Source organism: Rhopalosiphum padi, chromosome 4 (genome assembly GCF_020882245.1).
Source record: "Rhopalosiphum padi isolate XX-2018 chromosome 4, ASM2088224v1, whole genome shotgun sequence".
NCBI lineage: Eukaryota > Metazoa > Arthropoda > Insecta > Hemiptera > Aphididae > Rhopalosiphum > Rhopalosiphum padi.
This window is the reverse complement of record NC_083600.1, coordinates 36,819,730-36,841,704: the sequence shown is the minus strand read 5'-3', so window position 1 is coordinate 36,841,704 and position 21,975 is coordinate 36,819,730. Positions and strand designations below refer to the sequence as shown.

At 28.9% G+C, this 21,975-nt stretch overlaps 1 protein-coding gene across 4 annotated transcripts in view; it reads right to left on the bottom strand.

Moving 5' to 3' along the window:
• The window catches only part of LOC132929564 (tyrosine-protein phosphatase Lar), a 151,257-nt gene that overhangs the window by 45,226 nt on the left and 84,056 nt on the right, over nt 1–21,975 (bottom strand). For all 4 annotated transcript variants that reach the window (XM_060994998.1, XM_060995001.1, XM_060994999.1 and 1 more), the window contains one exon: nt 17,093–17,290. In XM_060994998.1, coding sequence (XP_060850981.1) covers nt 17,093–17,290 — 198 coding nt within the window. The remainder of the gene's footprint in view (nt 1–17,092; nt 17,291–21,975) is intronic.

Sequence of the window (21,975 nt, the reverse complement as noted above, 5' to 3'; positions counted from 1 at the left end):
ATGATTAAGGGGGTAAATAACTTGTTGATTTGGCAAACATTGTTTAATCAAGTGAAAATGGGTTATCCAGCGAAAAATATTACGTATAATATTATACTATTTTATGTATTAGGTATGTGTAAATATTATGATAATACTTATGTCTCGAAGGTCAGTGAAAAGAATATAGTTACGCGCATATGAAACGTCTTCTAAAACTGCCAATTAGTTAGTTTTTACTAGTGCTGTACAGATGAAGGTTAATATTCAAAAATGTCTATTTTCATTCAATTTTAATTGGAATGACAATTGTGAAATAGATATTAAATATAAATTAAGTAAATGTTGATAAGTTTACATTTTTATTTTACCTATAGCTAATATAGAAGATAACTAATTTATTTTAGAATTAAAATTAATTATTATCAACAGACGGTTTAGGAAATATTGTTTATCACGTATTTTATTTAACATGCATTTAAGTATTTTTAGTAATTACACGAAATATATTTAATTTGTTTTAGTAAAAATAAAAACAGTAGTAAGTATACATTATTTTAGGTATAACTCAAACATTTAGATGAAAATAAATTATTAAAAACACAATTATAATATTTATAGAATGAAGATAAAGTCAAAATTAATATTAACTATATTAAAACGTACAAGTAATTACACAAAGTGCAAGATAATAATTTTAAGTGGAGTAATTGTACACACAATTTTAAATTATCGGAGCTCTTTTTTTTAAGGTAAATATTAATTTTATGGGATACAAAATAGTTTATTATGCATAAGCTAAAAGTGTTTTCTCTTTTGATAAAGCTTCTTAGGATAACACTTATTGTTATAAATGTGCTAAATGGATTATAATACGAGACCACTATATTTTTACTAACTATAAATGTACAATGAATTACGAATAAACCATTTTAAAAATAATTATTATATTGATGTTTATAATTAACAATATATAATTAGTTTTTAATATATATATATACTGTGTTAAAATAATAAGGATGGCAAAATTAAATAACATTTTTTTTATTAATTAAAACAATAGTTATGCGTTTAAAAGAATAGTTTTTTAACATATATCTTCATATTATTGATAATCATATTTACTCAATTACAAAAATCTTGAAATATTATTTTCAAAAAATAAGTTATAAATGTTATAATGATACAATGTTTAATTACAAACAAAATGTCTGTATTATGACCATAATAGTAATAGCTAATAGTTAGGGTTAGCACACTCAGAAATGTTCTAATTCAATTTTTTTAGAGATTGTTGGAAAAACCAAAAATAATCATGAAATACGGATAACGATTATGAGTGAAAACAGTCTATCAGTCTATATTGCTAAGTAAATTAATAATGCTATAACAGTAATTTATTGTATTAGTAATATGTATATTGTATATGATAAGTTGAATTAAATTTTCCTAAAATATTTTTAATGGAAATATTATTGTCTAAGTTATAAGTATCTACTAGCAATAATATTTTTAAATTACAATAATAAAATAATCAAAATCATAATCTTCATTTAAATATCGAATTTTGCAATACTCAGAAATGTATATTTATTATGTTGAATATTCATAATAACAACTTATGAAGAACCTTGTGTTTCCAACCATTTTGGTTAAGGAAAAATTGTTATAAACGATATTTATTGAAAAAAATGTCAAATAACTATAAATGCCGTGTCAAAATATTTAAAATTATATTATGTGTAAATCATGCTAACAATTTACATTTTCTGAAAATTGCAAATATTCATATTTAAATTATATCAAAAAAGCAAAAATAATTTTGTCAAAAACAGTTTTGCATAAAAATTTTAGTTTTTGCTACCCAATAATTATTTTTGTTTGACCACACACACACAAAACAATAAATATATTATAAAATCAATATATTCATCATCTAAAATATAAAAAAATTGTAAACTTATTTTATAAATTGTATTATTATTTTATAACAGTTATTTGTTAGACTAAATTGTTATTTAGTACTTAAAATGTAAATTGTTTGTTCATTGTATAATTAATATGTATTTTAATAAAATAAAAAAATCGGATGATTATAATGTGTTCATCGGTTTTTATATTTTTAAGCAGTATAAATGTTTTTTTTAAGGGTGTAATTTAGCAAAAAAAGCTTGAATACTTAAATTAAATACTATTTTATTTAGCGTTATTATGCATAAACTATAATAATTTGTTTCCGTTATTTTTGTACGATTCCAGTGAATTCACGTTTTGTATTCTCAGTAATCTTCAATCCCTATACTCTTAATAATTTAAAATAAATATTTTTAATTCTTCAAATTATTTAGTGTATTCAAAGTAATAATAATAATTAACAGCAAATAAGAAATAAGCTTGATATGTATAATAATCAAAACATAAAATTAAACCTTAGGGTTACGGAATGGTGAAAAAATCAGTGTTTAAGAAGATGGAACGTCAATAGTAATTTCCGTTGTTTTCCCCCGAGCACTGTAAATAAATAACAATACGTCATATACATATTTAAAAAAAAAAATAATAATAATACACTGAACGGTAAAAATCTGGAAAAATAATTCTTTGGGACGCATAAAATTGATAATATTAACGGTAAAGGCTTTGTCGTTTTGGACAGTGTGTGTGACAGATCTAGGTACCTATACACGTTTAATAATACACAATGCTTACGTTTCAGTGAACAATTGTTAAGTTTTATCATAAGGGCAACGTTCCATGAAATCAGTTTTATTATTTGTTTGAGAATTTACTAAAAATACATAATAACAATATAAATAATATCTTTCCAAACTAATCAATCAAATTAAATTAAGTAATTAAGTTGGACGTTTCTCAAAATAATTCCAAGTTACTGTTTTTTGTTTTTATTTTCATTTTTTACACTAGAATTACACTTTTTTGGCATCTTAACACATTTTTTATTTATTTTAAAATCAAAATTCTTGATAAAACATAAAAATGCATACTACAATCTTAGTAAGTGCATATGTAAATATAACTTACGGAAGCAAATAAAATCTATAATATCTGTTCAACATCCAACATACACAATAGTGATCATGGAAACTATTTGGTTTTATTAAATCCTAATAACCATATTAATGAATCGATGGTTTCTCGTGTTTCGTAGTAAATACAAATAGTAATAAACTAATAAATAATAACTAATTACAACTGCAACAGCTAGCAGCCAACTATCAAATAAACTCGCGCATGTACCTATTTTGCCTACTCGGAACGCCGTGCAATAATTAAACTATAAAGAAAATAAATTATTAATATTTTAATATAGGTTCTATTTATATTTATCGTATTTACTATTTTCGAGTGTGTTTGACGTTTTCTAGTGTAGGAAAAATTACGGTTACCAAACAGAGTAAATAATTTATTGTGCATACATTGTTCATCAGACGTCGGTCATCGGCACCACAAAGAACAATACCGAAATGTTTTTTTTTTAATATAAAAAAGCTACTGCGCTTAGGCTTGAATATTTAATAATAATAATAATAACTCTAATGTTTGCCGATTTATTTAGATTATCGTGTTTACCACCACGTTTCTATATAGACGGCAAAACGAAATACAAAGGAGAGGCCATTAGGACGGCCACCCGAAATTTATAGCATCGGAACGGATTAAAACCGGACTAAAGCCGACGACGTCGTTTCGGAGGTAAACACACTTATCCTCCGAGGATTAACCATTTATTGCGTTCTAAGTCCTGGTGGGGATATGCACGTATATGTACATATATAATATGTAAATATATACGCATGCACACGTGTTTTTTTTGTCCTCCACTGACCCAAGCATTGTTTGTAAATCGCTTCATGCTTATATCCCCGCTGCGCCGATATAATGATGATGATCACGGGATTATTTATTTTTTACCGTTTTGCGCCGAGGATACGCAAAAAAAAAAAATAACCATAGTGACTTTTATACTGTATATTTTATTGAAAAGTTTAATAAGCTATCGGAAAAGTTTAGACATTACGTTAAAAGCAACTACGCGACAGTACTAGAGTTTCGATAGTTTTGTATTGCTGCAGCTCCGCCTTCTCTGCGGATTGAAATTGAAAAACAATCGTCTCGCGAGGATATCATCATCCGAGAATGTCATCACCGTATTTACGTGTATATATTATATACACATAAATGTTATAGTACAAAGAGAAAAACAAGCTAACGAAAACATAAAATGTTTTCTGTAGTGTTACACACGACATGCAGGTGTACTGTGTATGAGGTGGTGTTTCACTCTATGCTTTTCGCGATGTATTCCATATTCTAAACAGTCAGGTATATCGTATATATATATATTAATTATGTACTTATCAACGTTTTAGAGTTAATAAGGTCACTGGGCGGGTGTGGATGAAGACAAACACAATAATAAGAAATTATCTAGGAAAACTTGTATACATGTATACGTATATTTTATACAGATATAATTCGTATTAAGTCGTCAGTGCGTAGCAGTTCAGTGTAAACAGCACTGAGACATTTTCGGTTTACGATGTTGGTTGAAAAAAATCTGTAATTTTTTTCCCCCAACACTACTCTCGTTCTTCACTTATCTAAGAACTCGTATATAATATATCGTAACGGAGTATAGGAGTCGGAGTCAAAGGGTCAAACCTCGACTGGTACGGTGAAGTCTGAAAACGTCTTCTTAACGAGAATCATACGTGACATTTCGACACGTACTACGCGGGTTTTCGTTTCGCTTCTCTTTTTCTTTTTTCGTATTATTTTCTCTCCGTTCTGAAACCCATAGCGCACATATTTCACGTAGATACAGCACCTACCCCACCAGCTATAGCTCTCTCCGGTGTGAAATGCTTTTGTATTATACACTGGTTTTATATTTATTTTTTTTTTCAAGCAGAAAAGTGTACATAAAATAAAGGTCAGGCGCGTTAGAAGGTAGAAATAAGGGTTTGTTTTTTAATATCTTGATGGGAAGCGTCTTTATATTAATAAGCGGAAAATACCCATATTTTATTCATCCATTTTACCTATTATTATATATTACACGTCTACACGCGCAAGCAGGGTCTCGGCAGTTCCACGGTCTTCAAACGGGATTTTTTTCATATAAAAAGAAAACCATTGTTTTATAGTATTTTACAAAGCGTATGACAATTTTAAGCTTTTCATATTACTTTTATATTAAAGAAACTTTAGTCTGCATTCACTATGTTGATGTGTTTTCAACTAGAAGACATCAAAGTAATTTAAATCTTGTTGTCAGTATTTAAATAGTTTTATTTATATTGATACTGTACTTAAGAAACTACCTACGAATAAATCTTTATGATAATTTGGAAAGTATTATGTGTAGGTTTAATTTTACAGGAAAATTAGTATTATAGAATAGCAGAAAACTAAAAAGTAAATACATTATGTTGATAATATCGTTCAAATTAAGTATTCTAATTTATCCCTTTGTCAATAAAATCATTTAAATCATAACTAGTTTAATGTAAGTAAAGTATAATGTAACTTAACGTAAAAATAAATATGCTTCTACACGCTATAGGTAATTATATTTATGAATAATCACGTGACATGTACATTACGCGAGTAATTATCCGGATCGGATTTGACGAAAACGGTCCACAAAAAAGTATTTTTTTTTAAATCACATTTTTGACTGAGCTATGTGCATAAACCTATCCTTCAATATTTTCTCAGAATCTGGTTTGCAATTCAATCATTCCAAACCAAGTCAGTATATAGTATTAAGACAAGTCTACTCACAAATCTTTGAGTAATCGACAATGTTGATCGTTTAAAATATTCATTTATTAATGAAACAACTTTAACGATTAAGTTAGTTTAGGTTCTTTGGTGTAATTTTATGCGTCATTAGTTTTTCTCACATCTATTAGTTAATCAATAAGTTTAACATTAAATTATTTTATTTTCGCTTGTTTAGCAGATGCATGTGTTTGTAATGTATTTGTATCGTATTAGTTGTATTGGATGGTTCATAAAGATTTATAACCGACGAGACAGAATTTTCGCTTTGTGACGAGTCAAACTTTTGATATACTTATAATAATTGAAAAATATAGTGGTTTAATTTTGTTTTATGTTTAAACTTTTCAAATATTAACATCAATACTAAAATTGTAATATATTACCATATGTGATAAGTCATGTGTAACGTTATACTTAAACTTATAGTTACGTTTTACTATGAATAATAAATTTAAAATAAATACGATAAACATGGTAAATATATTTATACTAAATGTATGTAAAGTAGAAAAAAGATAAACTACTTTGATTTGATACAATTAATAAAATATATATATATGATAATATTATATAATAAAGAAAACATAATTATTATGTATGGTATCACACTAAGCCATACTTAGTTTTCTGTTTAAATTACACAAATATCTGGGTTTTTACAGTAATATTATATGTACATCGCGTAAAATTATACGTTTCCTTAACTATCCGAGCAGCAGCAGTAGCAGTAATAGTAGTAGTAGTAGTAGTAGTAGTAGTAGTAGTAGTAGTAGTTGGGGCTAGGAGGACACCACACAAACGAAGCGTATTAAGCACTTATTTAGCGGTTTAACGTACAACAAACATATATATTTATATTTATTGTGACTGCTCGTGTGTGTATTATTAACGATTAAAAGTTTTAAAAGCGACAAAAATTAGCGTCAATTTCATAGTATACACTATACCTGTATATTATATATAATAAGATTAAACGTTTATATGAGCTCGCGGGCGTACGATTTAATCGTTGTAACAACACAATGTCTACATTCAATGTACAAGAAATAAACTTATATTATTCTTACAGTAACTGAACCGGTGCACTATTTGCTGCTTTACACAATCTACATTTATATTATTTTAGATGTATAATTCTAAAATAAATAATATACGTACATATTTATTTAATAACAAATTAAAGTTGGTAAAAATATTATGATCGTATCAACAATTACTGAAAAATAAATACAAATGTTCAATCGGGGATGTAATTCGTGTTACCAGTTTAGCAAGAAAATATTATCATTATTATATTTTAATTTAGACAATATATTATATATATTTATATATATTTTCAACAGTCGCTCGATTTTAGGAACAAATCTGAAACGAAACAACAATGGTACTATACACAATTTTATCGAAATATGAATCATGTCAACCACCATCTTTGTCGTTGTCATAGTCGTTTGTGCTAACGTTTCGTACATAGTATATGGACGGTAGGGACACGTTTGGACAGAGGTCTAAAGGCACAAGGCATAGAGATAGGAATAATGTCAAATGTTGCTGCGATTGCACATACGGCGAAGTTAAAAGCTTCTATATGACATGGCAGTGACAATATACATATATATATAATATATATATATTATGTTTGCGACGACGTATTTATATTTTATACGATAAGTAAGTACACACATACGCGTGCCGTGCGTGTGCGTGACAAACAGTGCGAACAATATATATAATATAATGTACACGTATATAATATGTATTTTGATTTACAAGCGGGGTTCGGGGATACCTAGTTGATAACACCTCCTATTCGAACGCACATTTCATCTCCGACTTCGTCTAACCCCACTCGAAAATTCTCTTTTCCTTTTCCTCTCACAATCGCGTCCTCACCGCCCGACCACCCTCGCCCTAAGGGAACTATACCATTCTACTACATCGATAACAAACAAAGCACACGACTTTGAATACTTGTTGTTTAGCGATCGCAGGCTGTTTACATTCGGTCCGATAACTTTTGGTTTCGCGCGTCTTCTCCCACATGGAGTATATATAATATGCAAAACTCGCAGCGTACATTATTATTATATACATATATACCATCCGTCCATCTATATAATATGTTTATCTCTTATACCGTGTCGTTGCGGTGGCAAATATCTGTTTTATTAAGAAATTGCATTGCGCCAGACCAACGAAACGAAAAACTAGAAGAAAAATCCGAGTCTGATAAGCTCATCGCCGGCGCGTCACAGTGGTGGGACGCGGGTGGGTTCCTATATACGGCGTAATGGATTTGGACACGTGTGAGTATATATATATATTATATTCTGCACCAGCCAACACACATGCTCGCGAGCGTAACGGTGGCGGTTCGCCCGTGTTTTTCGCTTCCGGACGTTGACAAATCATTGCGTGTCGGAGCGTGTAAACGTAGATGGCGTAATGTCGTTCTTTTTTTGTTCTCCGGGCCTGGAGAATGCGCGACAACAATATAATGGAATGAACGGCGACTGTATATATATATATATATATATACGGCCGTCTCATCTCTCTCTAATATCTTTCGTAAAATGTGCTCGAATATAACACACACACACATATATATATATATATACACCTATATATAAAAAAGCACTACCGGCGGAAAGAAGAGAAACATATACTTTTAGGATCCCCCGGGGAACGGTGAGAAACTACGACGAGTATATAATATATATGTGCGTGTGTGCGTGTGTGTGTCACCTGGTACCCGAAGAGAAGAGAAAAGGGGAAAAAAACAAAGATGCTTTCTCTCCTTGGCAAAGCCGTAAACGTTTTTCGACCGCCGTAATTCACTGACGTTTGTCCTGCTCTACAAACACACACACACAGATATATATACACCCGCCGCCGGTAGTCTGGCACATGTGCGCGCACGCGGAGAACACTCCGACGAAGAAGCCGATATTAATAAACTCGCGTATATGATATACGACCGCCTTTGCAACGGCACACCCCCTACCAACGATCCGACAAGTCCGGAGCAAAAATCCTAGGGGCTTAAACCAACGGCTGTAGCAGCGGGTAAAACGACAGACAGGCCGCCGTACTATATATGTGTATAAGAGCATAAGAAAGGGGTGCCGCCGTTGTTATTATATCCAAACCGGGTGAGCCACATGCGTTTTTAATATTGAATTTGAGTGCGCTGGAATTTGGTCGCCGCCGCGAGTTATCATCAGAATTCGTTTAGAGGATCGTTAAAAGTCGAGTTTGCGGTATTTCTCACGCAGTTGTTCTATATATATATAAACGTTGTCAGGACGTTTTAATTATCACCACAGAACAGCCGCAGTATGACAAGATCATATCCAGTCACGAAAACCACAATTTTAAACGATCTATATACGTATTGTGTATATTCTATTTATGTCTAGCAAAAGTACAATTATATTACATAGATTTGTTGAATTGGTAGTTTCATTACGTACAGCAAATAATAATTGTATATTAAGATAGTAAGAAAACCGTCTAGATAATCTGCAGCAATGCCATGATATTCTATATATTATTATAATATAGATTTCTGTTATATGTAGAGAAAGAATTGTACATATTTATACTATTATATAGATGGATAGTAAAGTTTTGTTATATAAAACGAAATTCAGTTTTTTTAATATTAATAATATTCTTCTATGGTTTATGAATGTATGAGCGCATACCCAAGCACACTCGTACACACGCCCACTTACTGTGTGATTGTAAAGTACTGTACAGTATAAATAGAAACAAAAGTTTCAGAAAAAGTATGTTTTTTCGTATGACTTTTGTTATTTCACAAGTATGAACACAATTCGATATTGTGTTCTTATTGTTTTTTTTCCGTACAGTGCACTAAAGAAACAAGAAATGTGTTTATGGAAAAGGTACAAATGTGTCTTTTTTTTGTTATCGAAATTTCTTGTTGTGTTTGTAAATGCCATGATGAAAGAAAATACAAATCATAATAAAAACAAAAGGATTCGAAAATTGAAAATTTCCATACTTATGTAAGATTAATAGGTTTTCATAAAATGTTTAGACGGTATCGATTTAAAGATGTATGAATCTCACTGAATACAGACATATAGTATCAAACATAAAAACTGCTCAACAATTAATAACAAATACGATATAACAGCATGAAACTAAAAAAAAACCCTACCCGTTCTCTAAGGAGTGAACGGGAAATGGAAATCTGTCCGCATTGCGCGGTCTTTACAACAACAGCAGCAGCACATTGCAGTTTTCGTTGTGCTTAACAATAAATATAGCTCCGGCGGCGGAAACAGAAAGAATTAAACTATTTTAATTCGTTTGGCGACGACGGAAAACGAATTTTCTTCAAAATATGTTTGGGTTGTTGGTAGGTAATGGTTGGATGAAGGGGGGAGACACTCGAGCAATGTGATATATGACTACTACGAGTACTACGTGTCTCGGATTCGGCTTGTATAATATATAAAAAACGAATTATGCAAAATCGTGAACTGGTAGCATATTCTAGGCCACTGTAGCAGGTGACTATACGGATACCGGAAGTATCCTGCGAGTCTTTTATTGTATTATAGGCTCCTCGCATATATAATAACAGTAAATACAGTAAACAAATGCGATTTTAATGGCGAGTATACGAAATAAAGAATAAATACTATCTTACCGACGAGTGCACCCGTTGTATTGGTCCCTTGACGTGCCACCCTACACCCTCCCCCCACATCCCGGCCGTATGTGTCCCACACAGACAGTTGAGTACTGGGTAGAGCTATAGTATAAGAACGGCCAAAGAAAACGAATACTACGATACACCGTTCTACCGCTACCCCCGTCATGCGTCGCTGTATCCATCGCCTCCGCCCAAAAAATATCCTCTCTCACCCTCTTATGCACTGTTTTAAGGCAGCGGGGTACACTGCAGTAAGAGAGAGCGCACGTCACACGATTTCGTATTAAAGGGTATTAAATTATTAACAAGGCCTTTAGCTCCGTGTGACGAGCCGTTTGTTTTCGCTCGAGCCGGGGCGGCCAGATTTAATTACGTTAAAACCGTCTAAACCGTACCCTACACCACTCCACCTATTTAAACCGAACCACGAGCTAGGGAAAGGTGTCGTTTATTAAAATTTCCGCCGTATTTCATTGGGCTTAAAACGATATACCGCAGCGGCACGCCTTGGCTGGCTGCCGCTGCTGCTACCGTTATACTGCAACAGCACCGTCGCCGTCGACGACGACGACGTCCGCTTTTAACGACGGTACAGCGTAGCGTATACAGTCATTAAATTGATATGCATATATACGCATAATATATACACACACACATAAATATATATATATATATATATATTATACACATATTAACTCGAAAAACGAGCCATTCCAATTATATATCCGTAGCGGTTGTTCACATTGCACAAATAATTATAATTTATATATATATAAACCACAAACGTTTGGTTCAATACATTTTTTCGTCTACACTCTATACAACTGTCGAAAAAACACAATAATGTTGGTCATAAAAATTAATTATTTTATTGGTTTTTATCAAAATAACATGAACCGCGATTTAATTTATACATTTGAAGAAATTCAACAAAATATTTGTTCGTTGTTAAGCATTTTTTTATTTAATTGCTGGTTCGACAAAATTAATTTAATATTTATTTATTTATTTTCTATTTGACTATCGATAAAGCAACATATCAGAACTATTATTTCTATGAGAAGACTTTCTAAACTTCTTAAAATCATGTTGTCATCTCGGTCGTTAAATATTCTACACATTAAGCTTTTAAGTGCAACAGTTAAATTAGGCGACGAGGGAAAAAATATATACTTTCTGACGATTGACAACAAGCATTTTTTTAAATTGTTATAAAAACATTATTAGACGGGTTTTGACAAAAAAATGTATCATACATATTGTTATAAAGCATAGGTATATGTATGGACTTCTTTTATATTCTTCTTAACTAGATTTGCACAAACACAATGTTAAGATGTTTATGAATAAAAAATAGCAGAATAAAACCAACATAATATTTGTCTTTGGATATAGAGAAAACTATACGTTTACTGTTTTTGTTTACTCGCTGTTATGCCGTTTAATTTAATGCCGTTAATAAGGTTCAGTAGCTCCCATCCCACCACCACCACCAACACCACCATGACACAATAATAGCAGGGAAATTAATAACGTTCATATATACACCTCTACTGCTACTATATCCCCATTGCCAAATGAAAGAGAACTCCATTGTTATAAGAGAAAAGTCACCGGTTGCCTGGATCTAAATTGAGCAATATTTTATCACTATTCAGGTCAAAAGCTACAGGACATGTTGGTATATCCAAATACTCGTTTTGTCGATAATATTTTTGAATTTATTAATACTTAGTTGTCATTATTTTTCTAAGTATTATAAAATTAAAAGGTTATGTAAATTAAAAAAAAAAATTATGATGATGATAATAATAATGATTCAAAAGTATCTTAATTCTTGTGTATAAAAGGTTAATAATATTATTCGTATTAAATAATTAAAAAATTGTGTACCTACTAGATAATTTTATTTAGCTATAAGTTAATATTATGGAAACATGTAAAGCTCTAATTAAATTAAAAATACTAGTTTTAAAAGTTCTAATTAAACACTAGCATTTTTCTTACGTGACTTGCGTAATGATGATCACAAATGTAAAAAAATACAAAACATGCAATGTGAAAATGTTAAAAAAAAAACTTAAAATTCAAATAAGGTTTTGATCTTTTTAAAACACTGTACTACTATTATGTAATTTTCATGTATAAAAATGTGTTTTTAAGAAAAAAAAATAAAAACATTGTCTACATTTAGTGTGCGTATTTATGATAACTATTAGTATAATAATAGAGAAGATTGCATGTTATGATTATACTTATAGTGATTATTATAAACTACACAGGAGGATATATTTCGATGATTAACTGAATTTTAATTTCGTACCTACACTTTGATTAATAAATAAAATTTACTTGTTAATGTACTCCAGTTTTATTTATTTATCAATATGCCACTTTTGTCATTATAATTGTAAGTAAAATATAAAATTAAAAATAACCATATTTTTTATGAACGATGTAAAAATAATATCCATTTATAATAAACCTTTATTAATTACCTATAATATGATTTTAAGACCTAAAATAATTATTTCGTAAAGATTTATAGTATTTATGAATATTATAGTCATAAACAATTGCAATTGTTTATATTACAATAAAATAAAACTTTAAAATAGTTTTTAATAACATTTAATTAGCGTTAATACATGTAGGTAAATATACACAATTGTCTTTAAGGATATTAATTAATAAATATTATAAAATAAATAAATAATACTATATTGTAAATACTTTGATATTTGTAAAACGTACATAATTCATATATCTACATGTATACCCTTCGTTTTTATTTATTGTGGTTAATCATTTTTTAGAAAAAAACGCAAGTCTGTATAACTTTTCTTTCTCATAATATTATGTTTACCCAACCGAAAGTTACATGTTAACGTCTCTTTGCATATTCGCGGAAAATATATTTTGCTATGCACGTTAAAATGTCAAAGTTTTGGCCGTTAAACCCTACATCGACGATTTTTTCACCTTTAACGGTTACGCGTCATACTTAAAAAGTTCTTTCACATAAGTCTCTCAAAAGACTCTAAAAGTTTATTTTTTTTCTGATGCAACACGTCTGAACACGTGCATTTTACATCTCGGGTCATTCCAATAGATTATTATTATCCATTTCTGTTGCTGATTCTTTTCTTTCGCCCTTTTCATTTTTTTTTTATTTATTTTTTTTTTTAGTAAAAAAATTACTGCTTCGCACGCGACCCTGAATAGAATCATTAACACAAAGGTCTCTCTACCTTGACGCGTTTTCATTATAAACTTTTCTAAGTCGAGACTTCCCCCCACAACAAACGGTTGCGTGCCTGTAATTTCGTACACGGAGGACATTATGTACACGTTTTAATGCAATTTCGTCTTCGACGCAACTGTAAAATAAAACACACCAGTAACGGTCAATAAGTGTTTGTATTTTTTTCTCAATCAGCGTGAAAAAGAAAAAAAGAAAAATTGTTTACAGCCTGTCTCCGGAGTTGATTTGCATATCGCATTATAACTGTTTGTTTAGTGAAAATCCGCGAACCAGCGGTAGTCTGTTATTTTTACTGCTATTATGCGATGGCCGTTAAATGGTTTAAAGGATTTGAAAAAAAAAACGACAACTGTGAACCTTTTGTGTTGCAAATCCTGCACAGTAGGATGTACTGGATCCAGATAATACGCGGTGTGAATTAATCACCTGAATATTCAAACAACTAGATCACGAGAACTTTTAGGAATCGTAAAAAAAAACAGTAGCATAATGTTAAATATAAAAATTAATATTAATATTAAATTTAATATAGCTAACGAATAAATTATAAAATTCTGAAAGTATTAATGTGTGTCATTCAAGACTAACTAAACATATTTTATTAAATCGACAGAAATAAAATATATTTTTAACTGTATAATTTATACTATTATGTATTTTAAAATACTTATGTGAATAATTATCTTATTTAAGCAAATATATTTAATTTTTAAAACCTAATAAACCAGAGATGAGATATTATTTTCTAACAAATAACAATTTTCTAATTTTTAATTAAGTTTTTAAACTATGGATTAAATAAAATAACATTCTAAAAGTTGCATGTTTATTTCGTTGATAACTATAAAGTCAAGACGATAATAATAATAATACCAAAGTTACAATTTTTCACAATAAAAGAAGTTTATTAGGTTATGGATAATAGTCTTTTATAAAAAATAAATATATATAATTTTATATGTAAAATTTATTTTTTCATAAAGCTGAAGAAGTTTCTTATTGTTGTTATGATATTATTAAACCCTGTATAGCTTTGTAAAAATAAAGTTACACGTAATATTATAATAAACAAAAAATATAAATATTTGTTTACTTAAGTGATTGTGTAGCTTGAGAACTATGGACATACATTTATAATCACAATTCATCATATCCTTGCTTAACTTTTTTATTACTCTTAGTTTATACTTCAGAATATATCTAGATGAATACCTAATGAATACTTATAGATATATAGATGAAATTAAGTAACTATATTAACATTATACAATGTTTTTTTTTATTAAAAATACTTTTTTTACATTTTTATTTTTAATAAAATTATATTATGCTTTAAGGATTTTTTTGTCGTTCCTGTGATAGGCCAAAGACTTAAATTTCTAAATTCATCAATAAAATTATGTTTTTTACCATAAAGTAAATGTATTGTCGTATTGATAAAAATATCAACTCTGGCGATTCTGTATATGTTGCCGTTAAAATATAAATCGATTATTAATACCACTTTCATTGTTTATAAATCTTCCTATTCAACAATAGTTATTATTCATACGTCACTCTTCTATGATCACCGGCTGTTTCACCGTCTTACAACTAGCCGCCACGATATTTAGAAATTGTAATACAGTAATCCCAAAAACAAACTAAGCTATGCCACCGCGACGAACCTTATCAGATTATCTTTTTATGTTATATAAATCGTTAAATTTTACTTATATAATATTTTGAATATAACTGAAGTGGCTATTTAAGAGTGTTAGTAGGTTTTAGTTAAAAATATTCAATTAAAAATTAAATGGATAATGAATACAACACAATACAGTAATATGCAGAAATTAAATTATATCTGAACATATTGCTATAATGAGAACTATAACAATATTTATTAGTGTTCACGAAATTAACAACTTTGAACGGTTTACTTACGAAAAGTCTTAAGAAACTAAACGAAGTTTGTTAGTGTTTCAACTCCTCGATAAGGTTCCAACTTTCTCATGATTTACTACTCGAAATAATTGAGTTACATGGTCTGCGAATTTCAGCGAAACAAGTAACTGTATAACTGATATTAATCGTAACGTTCATTTAAAATATTTAATTTTGGTAGTTAATTCATCAATTCAGAAAATGAATATGATATATATTAAGATAATCATGCTTAGTTAAACACGCAACATACTAAGTAATATTTTTCTATGTACAATTTAAAAAAGATAATGAGACAAATACATAATAAGTATTTGAAGTTGAATGGTTTAATAATTATATATATAAAAAAAAAACAATCACATTTTGATAATAAACAAAATTATCTTACTTATTTTTTAGATCTATAATATAATTCTTGCTAGCACAGTATTTAATGAGTATCATAATATTAAATTTTTAACTTCATTGTAACATTATTATTGTATTTCTTGCTATTATTAGCATAATCACTAAATATAAGTCTGTTAGGCTTTCAACATTTTTAGTTTAGGGAAAAATATTAACAAAATTATTAATTGTTTACATACATTTTAACTATTCCCATGACTCAGCATAATTGTACAAACACACATTGTTTTATACATATCACGTATGTTGGAAGTCCGAGTACTTATATGAAACGATTTGGTTTTATTGCAAGCTAAATATACTATATAATTTACTGAAAACAGTGTACATACTACATATACAAAATAAATTTCATAAAATACATGTGAACTTATATAAGGAAAACAAGTTGAACTTTAAACAATATAGTTTTGAATAAAAAACTGTAATTGACTGAACTTAACATTAAAACTCGTTTTGTATTATAGTTGTGTTTATTCATGATAATTAAATAGGTATTTAACTATACTTGGTACATACATAATATGATAGTTTTTGTAAAATGTTTATAATTTATCGATTTTGATTTAAATAATATTAAATCGATAGGTCAATGTTTCACTTGGACATAAACAATAATTATTTAATAGCGTGAACATGTATTATATAGTTGATTAGTGCGTATATATACATATATAATACAAAACAGTGTATTTTTTTATAAAGCCTATTTGAAACAACCTAGAATACCAACAACACGGTACAAGTATAACCAAAGTCTCTAGATATTTATATCTATATGTATATTTCTTGGTAAAAATTAGAAGGTAGTTTACAAGTGCGAAGGTTTGAAAAGCTATAATGTCACACCTTTTGGTTTGACCAATAAAACTTATATCCCAGAGAAACTTTACGATCAACGGGGTCGTTTGTTTAAGTCAAAGGTCCCAAGAGAGGATGTTCCGAACGCAAGAAAAAATATCCTCGTTTGCAGTAAACTGACTTTATACTATAATATACAAGATGCATACCTGGAAATCCTTTGTCAAGAATCGAGTATCTCGGATTTGTGTCCAAGTCCAGTCGCATACTATCTCGAAGCCAATAGATGGTCGGCTGCGGAGTACCAGTGGCGGTGCATTGCAACACAGCGTTATGGCCCACTTCAATAGATTTGTGAGTTCCCGGGCCCTCGGTGATCACCGGAAAACCGACGGGCAAATCTTTTTCTGAAAAAAAAAGTAAAAACACAGGATAAATAAAAATAAGACGAGATAACATTTTTTATCGTTTAGTTCCGCTATCATAGGCGACGCGGAAACATGCTGCAACAAGTGGTCGTATACACACGCACACACATACATATATATAAAGTAGGAAAACACAGCAACGTATATGCCTGCGGTGGCGTGGTAAATATTCTCGCTGTATCGACCATGCAGCCGTCGAACATGTATCTCCGAAACAAATATTTGCTTAACAATGTCGACGCCCTAGACGAACGGAAATATGTACAGAGAAGAGAAAGTTTCATAAACTCATCCCACAGACGAAGTGTATTCAGTGGGTGGTGAGTGTGTGTGCCCCGTGAACTTGGCTCGACAGTGTCATACTTAATTATGAGGGACTCTAGCTGTTAATTACCGTGGAAAGGACATGTCAAACATGCATGTGCGTGCGTGCGGTTAGTATAATATTATAATTTACAATAATAAACATGAACTAAAATATATATGTTACATGCCTACACTGGCCCTAATAGTGCCGACAATCGGTGCACAAAAACGTATCAAAACTTTCGTTATCTACTAATTTTGTACCTATACGTGTACACTCATATATATATGTGTAGGTATTTGAGCGCGCGTGTGTGTGTAAATACATGTATGATATACGTAACACTTATAAGTGCAGAGGTCGGTTCTTAAAATGTTTATTGATTACTACCCCAATAGTTCGTGGTGCAGTATATTAAAATTGAAATTAAAATGCAGAATGTATGTACAACAGTAATCAACAACAGCTCTAGGACAATTATTATTCATTAATAATACGCGTAATAATTTTCAACTACATAAAAGTGAATAAAATATAATTTTTTTACATTTTAGTTATTTTATACAATTTATTCAATTATATTTTGTTTTCTCTTTAGTCGTAGTTAAGTTATTTTTAATATTGATAATAGTCATAAATCATAATAGTAAATTGTTGTACTAGATAACAAAACAGTACTATATTACTTCAATTTTGTTTTGATTTTTTTTTTTGATTTTGTCACAAAAAAAAAAAATAACCTACAATTTTCTTAGAAAGACAAAAAACTATGAATCTCTTTCTGAAATTTTAAGAAGAATTATGTGATGCTAAAAATTACAAAATTTATTCTAATATCAAATGTTTAATTTATTTGTTTCGACAAATACAAACACAGTTCTTTGTATATTCTCTTTGCTTCGACATAACGTAAACAAACATTTAATCTCACTGCACATGCATGAATAATAATGAATACGTTATACTTATACATATATATGGAGTTATGCAAATAACAAAACAAAAATAAAAAGGAACATACCTATCTAAGTATATATGGGTGCATTGTAAATCTATTCAAAATTCAAAGAGCAAATGTTTTTATCTACAGCTCCAGCAAACTGTTGCAACTAATTTTATTTTATTTTTTTATTCTTATTATTCCTCTTCAATATATATTTTAAGAATTACTATGAAACTTGAACTGCGGTTACTGTGTGAATATACCTTCTACTTTCTCTTGGGCTAATAAATTTAATTAAGACAACGCCAAAGCACCCTGGGGACATGTCTGTTTATCAGCTGGACCGACCCTACTTGTTAATTACGGTTTATTATATTTTCATTATTATTGTTGCTAATCCTGAAACCCATGGGAACCATTGGTAAAGATATGAACGTTAAAATAAGAAAAACTTCAACTGTCAAGAACGTTTAAATTAATTTTCCTGAACAAACAATAATATTGACATTTGTAATTAATAAGTATAAGTATTTTTATAAATTAAATATTTTCATTATTCGACTCCCTCAATTTTAATTTTGAATACAATGTTATAAACTATTATACTTTTATACTGTTCATTTATTTTTATTACCTTTTGAGTTTATGACGAATTAAAATTTACGTATATAACTTTTTGACTGTAAATATTATTATGTAGCAATTAAATTAAATCATAAGGTGTACACAACACGGTAAGAACGTTATAAAAACATAATAATCGTGACACGAGGCAATTTTAAAGAGTAATAAAAATATTAATTTATCAATGCGTTTCAATGATATTGATTTTTAAATTTATATTTTCATAAAATACATGAAAAAGTCAATAATATAATAAACGAGTACATGTATATATATAAATACATAGAAATAATCACAAACAAATTTAATTTAGTTAGACATTTTTCATTAATAAATCAAATCAAATATAACATACTATATAAAATACACTCACGTTAAGAAAATCAAACTTATTTTTTCATAAAAATTACAGAATATTATAGAATAAATAGGTAAATAAGTTAGTTTAATAATTTCAGAACTTTAAAATGTAAAAATAAGAAAATAATTACTACAAACATTAATATAATTCTATTAGTTCAATGTCATATAAATTGAGTGCCTACTTCATAAAATGTAGAAATCCATAACGATACAATATAACAAAAGTACATATTTTTTTTTATTCTGTTTATATGGAAAATGTGTTTCAATGAGTCCTTGACAAAATATTGTTATACACCAGTTAAAATTCAAAAAACGAATTTATTATTTAATTTTATCACTGTAAAATACATCAAACAAAAAAAAAAACGATTATTTATTAAATTCTAAATCACTCAATAAAATATAATTGAATAATACCTTTATTTAAAGTAGAAAAACTTTCATTAGTCACCTCTTAAAAACTTTTGTAATGCCGTAATTTTTTAATATATATTTTAATGTGAATAAAATGTTATAACTTATAAGTAGCCATAATATATACATAAATATTAAATATAGATAATATAAATTAGTGGACATTTCTACTTTTCTTATACACTATATAGTACTATATAATATCATAGTTTAATAATTGAAAATGCGTCAGTATGTTTTTATAGTTCTTAATTTCCGTGTAAAATAAATTATATTATTATTAATAAACGTTTTATTTTTGCCACTAATCATATTATATGTTATTAAGGTAGGTATTATACTTTTTTTTTTTTTGATCAACTGATGGCTCCAGATTTACTAAACTGTTATATTCGTGGCCACTATCGTATATTAAGCAATACAATTTAAAATTTATATACATTTCTAAACAAATAATTAACATATAACAACTACTATTTATTATTATTTTAGTATCCCTGACGAAGGAGAAACAAGAACTGGAATTGTTTATTTTAACATTCTCTTCATTCAGGCTGAAGTATGAGGCTACCTATGTATTTTAAAAAGTATCTAATTTAATTTTAATTACAATTATAACACTAAACAATTATTTTAAATTAAATTAAACTTAAATACCTACGATTATTGTAGCGATGAAAATCAACTTAAATAAATATAATTATTAAGATATTATTAATATTTAGTGTGATGATAAATACGTCTATCTTAAATTATTTTTAAAAAAAATATAGCATTAAAATGAAATGTATTATAATTTCAAAAAATTGACAGCCCTTTTAGTTTTTTTTATATAAGAATATGTCCAATAGATAACTTTACAACATTTCTCATAACAAATAAGAAGCCGCATCGATTGGGCTCAGGTGGTTCATCTCAAAATCGGTCAAAGGCGACGCTGTGGGCGCGCTAACAAATAATTATTTATATATAAGACCAGCTTGGCTTGTCCGCTCTTTTAATAACGATCCAGGTTGTGGCAAATATAAAAAAGTCATCTCTCTTGGCGTCTGACAGCAGATGTGCAAAGGTCTTGGGATATTGCGCTTTGTTCCCCAACGCGTACCTCTTTTATTCTCAGGCCGCATAACGTTATTAAATCCTCATGCCCCTTATTCTGGATAGGTAGGAGGAGAAATTTACCCACCTCGTGTTGTTATCCTATTCTTTGGTGACGATTTTATATTTTAATAAACGAGAATCCTTTGCTATATTCATGGAACATTCCCTCAACTTATTTTGGAAAACCAGTGTGGAAAAGCACAGCAGAATGAACAAAGAGTGTTTTATATTTTTCCATTTCTCGATATAGAATACCTGAATAATGATAAAATGGAACAAAACCTATGATTTAAGAGTATAAAATATTCAATTATTGATAACATAAGGTACCTATTTATAGGTTACAAATTCTACTTAAGATATAAGCAACAATAAACAATTAAAATATAAAAATACAAATATATTAGAATATTAAGTTTAATAAGTAACTTTAACATATGTAATACCTATCCGATAAAACCGAGTATACAAAATATCTAGAAATATATGCAAATATATAGTATATGTATAGTATATAATTATTAATAAAAACTTTATATGCATCTATACAATATAAAATATGTTTAGTAAATTTGATAAAAATTATTTCTTTTAAACAATAGTTAGTTTTAAGATAATGTAGATATACGTTTGTTAGATGTGCTAATTTGTAAAAGCATTTTCTAAGAAAATATTATTCATAAGAGGTCTACATTTACAAGATACACTATATAGTCTAAAAAGACCCTTATTGAATTATACCGAAGTGCTCTATAGCAGCTCATCTGTTTGTAAACAGCCTCGAATGATGTATTTCAATAAGATCTCATCACTACCATTACTTTCAAAAAAAGTTTGTTTGCATAGAATATTATCTTTAAGTGGTGATACGGTACCAGAAATGTTTGTCGCATATATAAACAACATTCA